Here is an 11,168-nt window from a genome sequence, read left to right as displayed (position 1 = left end):
CTTATGTTCTCCTCTCTTCTCAAAACTCTCGCCATTGAAGGTGACTTCCCGTCTGGTGGAAGTCTCTAAAATCGCGGAACGGTCGAGAACCAGTAACTGGTAAAATACCACGTTACAATACTTTAGGAATTTGCGGTACGATTTTCGGGTAACGAATTTCGAGGTTATTTGGCTTTAGCGTTAGGGAATTCTCCGGTTTAGTGATTCCGGTCAAAAATTACCTGGCGCCCATTTGATTTAATTTTAGCAGGTCTGATTAGGCTTAGGGGAAGTAGGGCGAAGGTAACTGGCATTTTCAACCCCCTTACACAAATGTCACGTTACAAGAGATAATAATGACTCTCTCAGAGATGAATCCAATCCAAGGCCGATTTTCAACAATAGCGACAGGAACAACGCTCAACAGTGAAATTAGATGGAGTCAATTCGGCGGGGGACGAATTGACTCATGAACTGCAAGCTTTCACCAGAATTTACCAATCACTCATCGACAAAAAATTAATCAATTTGGATTTGACGCTGATCGGACGGATAAATAATCAGAATTGTTAAATGCTTGTAGAACCGCATCTGATATTTCATTACTTAATCCAAAATTCTACGACGCAGTATCTTCAGTTTTCAGACGGGTTGACCAATCGTTCAACATCCTCACAATGGCAAAAACGAAGTTTTACTATCACTCAGTACAGAATACGACAGTTCATTTTGGTCGACTTTCCATCAACTTGTATTTAGTACTGGCTGAAGTATCTCTGAAGTATCTCTGAAGATTGCATTCTTTGTTTGGACTTCCTTTACAAATCTCGAATTCTTAAGAATTTTAAAGAGATCCTGAAGAACAAATTTGGAGATACGACAATGGATAAAACTGTATCAGCCAGGGAAGTCACGGTTCAGACATCAGGTAAATCTAGGACCATTCTAAAGTTACCCGAATTTCTGGAAAAAGTCGTCCAAAAATCTATTAAATTTTTTAGTCAACACCCGAAACAAAAATTGGAAAATTTCCTGATCAAGTTACAAAAAATTTTTTCAAAAGACGATAACGATTTAGGACGGTATTAAACGATTAAACTGTAACGTGGTATTTTTGTTTCGACCGTTCGTCGGTTTATGAGATGTCCAGACGAGAAATAAATCATTGGCGAGGCAAGAGTCTGTCTTTTATTTAATCTCTTGGATTCTGTTTTGTCGTTTGTTATTTTTTTTTTATTATATCGAGTCACGTTTCACCGCTCGTTTCGGACTCATCGTGGGACTTTTTGGAAGTGCTCTCGCAATTTTATTCTGGATCGAGAAGCACGAGTTGTCGGAGGATATTTTTCGGATTTCGGCCACACACGAGGAGTTGCACGAAGGAATCGAGTGATGGCGCCAGCGTCGGAGTCCGCAAATTATGGGACTCACAATTGGAACTTCACGACGAATCTATATTACCATTTAAATCTATGCTATATAATTTGTTATTTTGCGAGACTCTTGAAAATGTTACGAATTGTTGTCATGATTTTCTATTGACAATTAAAAGAGTCCAACTATTAATTGTCTTAGAATGTTGGGCTCAGATATGGATTTATTCTTGAAAAATCCTCTGTTACCTTTGGCGACATTAATATTGGCCAATCGGATAGTCTCGCGAAGATGATGGACCAATCATGTCGTTGTCTGATTTTGTCACCTGTTGAGCATAGTCGCTACGCCGTTAACGAACACTTCTCGTTTGGACGCCGGACCAGTGACAGCAAAACTATTAGTTGTAAAGTTTGATTTTTGTGGAGACGTTCTCGGGCGAAAGGAAAAGACCACGGAGGATATAGACGAGTTTGGGAGATTCCTCACTGCTCTGGGACCTCATTTAATAAAGTTCGGTGAGCGGTGGATTCATTAAAAAGTGTTTATTGTATTTCGAAGCATTTTTGAATCTCTCGTTCTTGTTAATTATTGAACTCATTATTCATGGCACTGACGTCATTTTCGAGTATTCCGATTTCTGGTTTGTTTAGTCTCGTTCGGTAGTCATTATAATTTTGTTAACGTTAAGTTTCAATGACTCGTTGTGATATTGAGTGTTCCTTGACTTAGAAAATCGTGGTCTTAACTGAATAATTTAACGACTCTTGCCTCTCTCCTATATAGTATATTTGGAATTTATTGTCGCCTCATTATCAATTATTCTTTGTTTGGCGAAATACCGAATTCTCGAGGTCATTGATATTATCGTCGAGATTTCACCCTCATATTTATCGTGGTCTGTGTAGCCACGGAATATTTTTTTTGGATTAAATGTAATATTTTTATTTTGCAGCATTGAAAGATGAATTGCAGCGTCTGTCGACGCTCGAGATTGGTGTTTTGCCGGTAACCCTTTCGGTTACTTTCGGCGTTTGCTTACGTTCTCTCGAGGTAATTCCCCTCTCAATCGCTTAACTCTCTTTTCTGTCGTATCAGTGGACACGCTCGTTCCTCGTGATAAATGTAGATTCCGATACTGTATAGAAATTCTGACTTAATAATTACTAGTTGTTTTACCGACTCATTAGAATCTTTATTAAAATTTATTTTCTTTGTTACCGAGGACAGCGTGAGTTACAAGTTAAAAGAAGTCGGGGATTTTAAGATATTTATTTTGTTTCTTTTTGATAATTTCGACAATATTAAATTATTAATTTGTTACCCCACAATCATTTAATTTGTTTGAGTTGATTTAACGCAGCCATTTCAGAATTAAGGACAGTAATTGGAATCCAGCCGCCGCCGCGGGTGATATACTGACTAGTTGGCAACTGCCCTTTCTGTTCTTCACTTTTTGAAATTTTTAGCCGTTTTATTGAAAACGTCCTGGCGCCTAACTTATGTCGTTTTGGATTTGGTCGCCGAGGGCTGCGTATATTTCTCCCTTCTTCCGCGGAGAGCAAAAATACGTCACAAAACATAAAATCGTTATGGAAAATTCAGGTCCAATTAAATAGAGTCCACGACGGGTACCACTCCAGTAACGAGATAAGACCTATGATTTGATTGGTCAAATGATCGAACAAAAAATCATTGAACCATGTACAGACCCATGGTTATCGCTGGTCACCTTAGCCCTTGTAACACTGTTCCCCGATTTCGTCCCGAAGATCGGCGATAGTCATTACCTTCGCCCGTTCCCGTGCGTACATCCTAAAATCCAACCGAATTACTGCGGGTGCCAGCTAGCTTTTTTGGGGCCAAAAGCTAACGAAAACCGGAAGAACCGAAACAAAGGCAAGGAGAGGGGGTGCCCTGCCTTGCCCGAGGTCAGCCGACCTCATCAAACCCAAAATCCCGAAATATCCAAAAAAAAAAACAAGAGCACAAAAGGACAGGACGAGTGGGGTTGGAACTCGTCCTCGCGACAACACACAATCCGTAAATCCATAAACTCAAAAACCGGGGAGTCCGTACTCCCCGAACTAAAACGATAACCTCATTACCGTAAAACTACCCGCGAGAAGCTAGAAGCCGATGACGAATGGAACGGAAGCGGGAAGACCTGGGTTGCTCAGGATGCTAGGTCGTGGAGAGAGGGCCAGGGTCCAGGGCATAAAACTTACTTCCTGTTAACGTCGCCAGGAAGGTCTTCGAAGATTGACTCCTCGGGACGCCGACCAGAACGTGGACACTGTGGAGTTTTAACCCCCAACTTGCCACAACTAAAACAAAATATCCCAACAGGAGGCTTCGAATAACCCGAGCGAAAATGTCCCGTTTCTCCACAATTATGACATAACCTTGTTCGACAGGAAGAAACTGCAGTATTCCCCGACGAAACAACATCAACTGGAATCTCAGGAATGAACGAATGAGAAGTTCCACTAGCAACAGAAGGCTTCGAAGATCTCTTATTCTTGCCTCCGCTATACTTTGGAAGAGCTCCTCCTTTTGATGACACTTTCGAATTATTCCTAACCGAGATATCAACAGCACTAACCTGAACTCCACCTACCCTCCTTTCTTTGTTCTTGTACTTCTCGGGTGCATAAGAACAGGCAGGATAGATAGTATCACTAATAGCAGGCGGCGCAACAAGAGTCGGCAAATCTCGGCGTTCATCGAAGTCCTGAACCAATTCTTCGAGTTCATCAAAAGGTGAGAACTGTAACGTAACATTTTCACCGGGAATGAAAAATGCCCATTACCTTCGCCCTACTTCCCCTAAGCCTAATAAAACCTGCTAAAATTTAATCTTATGGGCGCCAGGTAATTTTTGTCCGGAATTACCAAACCGGAAAAAGTCCTTAACCCTAAACTTAACTAACCTCGAAATTCATTGTGTAGAAAATCGTACCTCAAACTTCTAAAACTCTAACTCGAAACTATACTCTAAAATCAAAAAGGAAACCTGAAGAGAACGGAAAGGATAATTAGGCTTTAGAGGAAAGGTGACGGTCCTGGGGTCGCTCAGTATGCCAGTTGTGGAGAGAGGAGTGGATCGTAGATGGGGGCAAGGTTACTGCAAAAATCGGGAAAAATGCCAAAAAAGGAAAAAGGATGCGAGAAATAAATGAGTGCAACAAAAACATTGTCCTTACGTGTTCCGCTATTGATGTGAAAGTTCAGTACAAGAATAATCAATGATAAACAATTTTATTAGATTAATCTGCATCCAAATTTTAGTTTGCGATTTCAATTTTCTCTAAATGTTACGGTTTCGACCAATTCCTAAATACAAATTTTATTCTCGTCTTCAATTATCGCGAAATGTTCACACCTAATCCACAATACCATTTCAAGTGCCTTATTAAATCACCGCGAAAAATAAATTATTTAACATAATCCGAAATATTTTGTTGCCTATTCCACATTCCCATAAAATAATCTCACCGGAATGCGGCCTCAAGGATTATCGATCCGAAGAATAACCGAAATATTATTTTCGCCCGGGAAATCGATAATTTCCCGGAATCAGACCCTCAACAAGGGAGCGCGAGCGAGAGAGAGCGAGAGAGACAGCGCTATGCCGCGCTGCTCGGTTAGCAGCGAGGAGAAATCCACAAAATAAATCTGACTTCGATTAAAATTTCGGTGAGGCTATTCGTACAGAGGTGAGCTTAAAGTGTGCTTTGAGTGTGCTTTGAGTGGGTGTAAGGTGCATTTAGGCTAACTTTTTACTCACTTTAAAGACACTCAAAAATCAAAAATCCCTAGAAAATTTTCTGGACATTACATATGGGCCGCGAATTGTTATTCTTTTTTGAGTGGATTCAAAGTTTATTGTAAGTCTACTTTAAGTACATCAAACCATTGGCGTTTTTTGAGTTGCTTTAAAGGTGATTTTAAGTTGACTTTGAGTACGCCAGGCAATTCCCGTTTTTTAGCGGACTTAGAACGTATTTTAAGTCAACTTAGATTAGAATTGGCGTTTTTGAGTGAATTCAAAGCTTTTTCTAAGTCAACTTTGAGTACGCAAAACGTCGTCAAAATTGTCGTTTTTTTGAGTGAATTTAAAGTTTATTTTGAGTCAACTCTAAGGTCACCAGACAATTGTCGTTTTTCTGAATGAATCTAAAGCTTATTTTAGGTCAGCTTCACATGCGCCAGACAAATATCCTTTTTTTGAGTGAATTTAAAGCGTATTGTGAATCAACTTTAAGGGCACCAGACAATTGTCGTTTTTCTGAGTGAATTTAAAGCGTATTCTAAGTCAAATTCAAGTATCCCAGACAATTGTCGTTTTTCGGAGTGAATTTGAAGCGTATTCTAAGTCAAATTTAAGTACAGATAATTGGCGTTTTTAGTGAATTTCAAGTTTATTTCAAATCGCTTTGAAGGATGTTCTATCCAACATTCAATATTTTTTTAGTTTTCTCCCAAATTGTTGATCGGATTGATGCGAAAAAAATATCCGTTTTCGTATTTTTTCATTAGCCCTTGACATTTGCTCGCTTTTTTGGAAAAATATGTCACCTGCGTGTTTGTTTTCAGTGAATACGAGACAGGTAGACTCAATTTAAGTTACTGTATATTTAAAATTTCAAACTGGAAGTGGATTTGACTTTAGAGATTCAAAGTTCTCGATGGTTTCACAGAAGAAACATTTAATAAGCTGGTTTTACAAATATATTCACTGAGGGGCGTTGAGACACTTGTGAGTCTTTTTGCCTAGATTCTATATTGAATGAATTTCAATAATGTACCCATTTAGTGGATGAAGTTATTATTCATTTCATCTTCCAAGCAGCTTCGAATAATTTGACATTAAATTCGTTTCTTTGGTCAAGGTACACAGATATAACTAGAAGGTTTCTTTAAATGCTTTGCTTTTGTCGACAATTGTTGATTACAATTAATTTTTCATCATTTTTCTTTTTTCTTTCGAGTTAATTGTAGCAATTTTTCGAAAGCTTCTACTTCTAAATATTCTCTTACGAGATTTACATTACTTTCATCCAAAAAATTATCAGAAATTTTGTCAATTGTAGATAGAATATCCTCAAACTTTATGACGTATTCTCTGTCGAATATTAATTTTACATCACATTCTTTAACTAAAGAGAACAGCAGTGACTCTATAAGATTGTCATTACCTATAGTGGTGGGATTAAGTGATGATCTGTTTTTTCTGGGAATACTCAGTGTGCACGAGGTTGCACTTTTCAAACGAGAAGTAATTTTTACAGGAGAGGGAAGTGTAATTTGCTCAATCTCGATAAATGTATTCGAAAATAATGACTCTGTACGGCGATCACTGGAAATCGTGGATTCGTCTATAATATCTCTATGCTCCATAGAAAGATTTTTTAAATTGCTCATGACGTCTGCTAGTTCACTGCCTTCGTTGGCTCCTGATTGAGGTGAACGAATATTCGTTACGAGAATTTCTTCATTGCTTTCGCATTTTTTCGCAACCTCTTGTAGGACCTCCCACCGTAGATCAAAGCGTTCTTGATTGCATCGAGACACCGTGTAAAGAATGCGATTCAAAAGTGGTTTCAGTAAGCATTGCTTTTGTTTTTCAGTCATTTTTTTTTTGTTTAATTACCTGTTGTATGGAGATATTAGCAGTTGGAATACTAGACTGGACAATATGGCTCAGATCGGTTGCTCTTCTAAACCGCTTGCATAAAGTTTCATCAAAAAGTGACAATCCATACTCACGACGAACGGTAAAGATATGCCGACAGGGACCCAACAGCGACAACCAAATTGGGCAATCACATTTCCAAGGAGTTACTTTTAAGATTGTGCTATTGCAGTTTACACTGCACTCCATTGTTTGGGGATCAGATGTTCGTATTGTAACAAATTTACTCATCTTTATTTGTTCAATAACGTGCGAATAACCATAATTTGAAAGCAGGGTTTTATATTTTCCTTCATCACTATCTGGTGGGAAAGCAACAACGTTTGTTTTAAGTACTTCTGAAATCTTTTCATAATCGTAATTACGTTCTCTATATTTCATAAACTCAAATAAACCATGTATAGCTGGGACTAAAGCGTCACGGGTTTTCAGCCACTCTTTAAGTTTTGCATTCAACGATTCTATTCTGTTGTTCGTACTATTGCCAAGACTGTTCTCAACAAGACCGTACCGAGTCCACTCTGCTCTAATGTCATGCCAGTTTTCAAAAAAATATTTTTTCACACCTTCGGAAGCTTTTTCCTTAAGTTCTTTACAGAATTGATCATAATCTTCTTGGGATGAACTTTCGACGAGTTTGTCAATAATTTTTAGCGATACTTTCCGTTGATTAGTAGACATTTGTATCTTTGAATTCGACAGTGCTAGTTTCATAGCTTTTTTCGTATGGAACTTACATAGCATCAATCTTCCATTTACAAAAACGTCAGTAATTGCACTTCGTTCCGTGAGGTCTTTATCGGTCATAAATCCTCCAATTTTCGCACATGCTTCTTGATTGTCCTCTTTGAATCTTTCGAACACACATCTAAGAGTGGAATATTGCTCATCAGCCAAAATTCCAACCCCAACAATTTGGGTTTTAAAATTTCTCCTGAACAACTTGTAAGTAGTGTCGACAAATACCACATCGGGATACTTTAGCAAATCCCTCCGCATTTTTTCAGTTATAAAGTAGAGTCCTTTGAAGTTTTTGTCTTGGTGTAATATTTCGACGTGTGCTTCTAATAAAAAAGAAGTAAAAATATAAGAATTATTATTAGAGTATAGAGATGCACATTATTTCAGAAAAACCAACTACAGATACTATTTCCAATGGTTGAGCAGGATTAAATACTCTATGAGATTTATATTGCATGCTTATTATGTCAGTATCAAATAGTATTTACCGAAATGGCTTTTTGAAATTTAATTTCAAATATTGCACTATTTGAAGTTACATGAAATAGTTGAATCCTTTATATTTCGTCAACTCAAACACATTACCTTCAAAGATAATTTTTTCAATTGAAACTATTTGAATAGTATTTTATTTGTGATGTTCAAAAACTCTGAAATTGTAGTCATGAAAATTTCAACGATTATTTCAAATAATATTTTGCCCAGCTCTGTTTGGATGTAGAGTCTAGAATGACAACCTTGTATGCCACATACCATAAGTTTCTTTCAGAACCTCCACGGCGGTAGGCAAGGAATCATCTCCAGCATTCCGAACTTTTCGTTGCAGATTGTCCAAATCTGTACGAGGTGTGAACTTGTTATCGTCTTCAAAAAGCTTATTCAAAATTTTCCCCAAAATTTAGTACCCTTCTTCGCGCCCATCTCTAATAATTTTAGAGCCTCTGTCTTTTGTTCTTCATTGAGTTTTCGATTGACAGGTAGAAAATCGATATAAGGCTAGAAATGCAATAGTATTTTAGTAAATTTTTGAAAGTATTATCAACGTCAATCATCAGACAACCTTTTTTCTGCGGAGAATTTCTAGAGAAGTTACGCTTTGAAAGTGTTTTTCTCGGAAAATTGAAAAATATTTTTTTTTATTTTTTTTTATTTTTACATTTTTTTCCTTTTCCTATTACCATTGTTACCATGGTTTGATAGGCGCCCCTTCGTCTTACCCTTTAGCCTCTCCTACTATCCTCTCATTAGCCTCTCCTACTATCCTCTCATTAGCCTCTCCTACTATCCTCTCATTATTTTTGCGGTAGCATGGGCCGACTTTCTGTACTGCGCCCATTTGGCGTGTACTGAGGGAAACCATGTAAAACCTCAGTAGCGCAGCCGGCCGGTACTGCGGGGATTCTGCTGTGTTCATCAGTCACACTGACTCCGTGAACACACCAGCTCTCCGCACCCGTGCCTGACGGCGGCAGTCTACACGCCGATGGGTGTGACTAAGCGGGCACCCATCCAAGTACTAACCCAACTGAGCGTTGCTTAGCTTGGGTGATCGCCGGAGTCACACACCGCCCGCGTGGCTACTGTCGCCGCTTAAAATTGAAAAATACGTGTGCTCTATTAATTTGTCTATCATTCCATTCACAACTGTAGATTAATGAAGAAATCCCAGTGTTCATTAAGATAACCCAGAGTAAACTCGGAATTTTTTCCATTAACCGAGAGTTAACTCTCGGTCTAATTCATTAGAGTATAGCAATTCGTTTTTCTCTCTCATCGGACGGTAGTTGTGCCTGAAAAATATATATAAATAAAATTGATTTATACAGACCTCAGTTCCATCGTGATTGTGATGATGATCATCACATCGAGTAACTAGTAAATAGTTCTTCCTCTTAGCAACTCTGATTGTGGCCGTACATCCTTTTTTAATTGTGCTGAAATTCTCGAGAGTGAAGAAACTCCAATTCGGAGATTGCCACTTGAATCTAATATATTGAATTAGTGATGGGAATCAAGGGAAATTATAACTTACCGGCTATTTCACTGTCCGGTAGCTCGAGATTGTCGGAACTGACCAAAAATACATGCACATATTTGTTCGGAAATTTGTAACTGATTTGTCTTTTCATTGTTTTGCTGATGGTCTAGATATTTACTCGATCTAATGACATATTTTTGTTTTGTCGTTTGTTGATATAAATCCAATGCCTTTTGATAGGCATCGTAGCAGGCGAATCTTTGGTTTTTATAAAAAAGCTTCTCCTGCTTTTCCTCAGACATTATTAAAACAAATGAATTAGTATGGCTATTTCGGACAGATTCGGACACCGCGACACGGTAACAGAACACCGTAAGATCGATATTCATCTGTACCGACGAAGATAATCAGTATATATGCGACGATATTTTTATCCATATTCATCCATATCGACGCAAGCGGCCGCGGTGTTGATCACTGCTGATAATGATGATTTAAATGAATGTGACAAATTTTTTTTTTCAATTCTTGGCTGACATGATAATAATATCGTGCCTGGCATACAATAATAAAAACCCTTCGATTATTTTGCAATTACATTTAAAAGTGATTTTAAGTAACCTCTTATCAGCACCCAACAATTTGTTACTACACTGTGTCAGAATGTTTATATTTCATAGGAACGGGAATAATAAATAAATTTTTGAAAATTTGTATCTATAATGACTTGATAAGACACAACACGACTAATTAATCAGTGTATCACAAAGAGACGATTTTAAGCTCATTTTAAACTGTTACTCACTCAAATTTTCTACGTTAACCAAACATTCTACGTCAAGTCAAATTATTGAATCATATAATTCTCTATAAACATAGTTTTTCACTACATCGGATTCTCTTTGATCCCCCAAATATATTTTTAATGAGTGCCAAGAACGTACCCGTGATAATGCGACATAAAGTTGTCCATGATTGAAAATATCTCGTCTGAGGTCAATCCCAATTTTCTCAAAAGTTTGTCCTTGTGATTTGCAATGATACACTGATTAATTAGTCGTGTTGTGTCTTATCAAGTCATTATACATACAAATTTTGAAAAATTTATTTATTATTCCCGTTCCTATGAAATATAAACATTCTGACGCAGTGTAGTAACAAATTGTTGGGTGCTGATAAGAGGTTACTTAACATCACTTTTATATGTAATTGCAAAATAATCGAAGGGTTTTTATTATTGTATGCCAGGCACGATATTATTATCATGTCAGCCAAGAATTGAAAAAAAAAATTTGTCACATTCATTTAAATCATCATTTTCAGCAGTGATCAACACCGCGGCCGCTTGCGCCCTTGTTCGATTAATGGCCCATCTCTCTTTCTATATAGGACTAGCGC

The 11,168-nt window shown here is 37.8% G+C and overlaps 1 protein-coding gene across 1 annotated transcript; it reads right to left on the bottom strand.

Annotated features, from left to right (window-relative positions):
- Nucleotides 1-3,577: 3,577 nt before the first annotated feature.
- LOC105272792 (uncharacterized) lies at nucleotides 3,578-8,600 on the bottom strand. The gene is made up of 4 exons (XM_011315017.1): nucleotides 8,546-8,600; nucleotides 7,502-8,115; nucleotides 3,959-4,123; nucleotides 3,578-3,649 (listed from the first exon to the last, which is right to left on the bottom strand). The coding sequence occupies exons 2-4, from the start codon at nucleotides 8,048-8,050 to the stop codon at nucleotides 3,578-3,580; spliced, it is 786 nt and encodes a 261-aa protein (XP_011313319.1). The 5' UTR covers nucleotides 8,051-8,115; nucleotides 8,546-8,600.
- Nucleotides 8,601-11,168: the final 2,568 nt, after the last annotated feature.

This window comes from Fopius arisanus, unplaced genomic scaffold (assembly GCF_000806365.1).
Source record: "Fopius arisanus strain USDA-PBARC FA_bdor unplaced genomic scaffold, ASM80636v1 scaffold00283, whole genome shotgun sequence".
In the NCBI taxonomy this organism is placed as follows: Eukaryota; Metazoa; Arthropoda; class Insecta; order Hymenoptera; family Braconidae; genus Fopius; species Fopius arisanus.
The sequence above is the reverse complement of the archived record's forward strand: the minus strand, read 5'-3'. Positions and strand labels throughout refer to the sequence as shown.

Coding starts and splice junctions, on each gene's coding strand:
- LOC105272792 (XM_011315017.1), bottom strand. CDS start 8,050: ATGCGGAGGGATTTGCTAAAGTATCCCGATGTGGTATTTGTCGACACT. Junction 4,124..7,501: donor ACAGAATAGAATCGTTGAAT/GCAAAACTTAAA, acceptor GTTACGTTACAG/TTCTCACCTTTTGATGAACT. Junction 3,650..3,958: donor GGAGGGTAGGTGGAGTTCAG/GTTAGTGCTGTT, acceptor AAAACTCCACAG/TGTCCACGTTCTGGTCGGCG.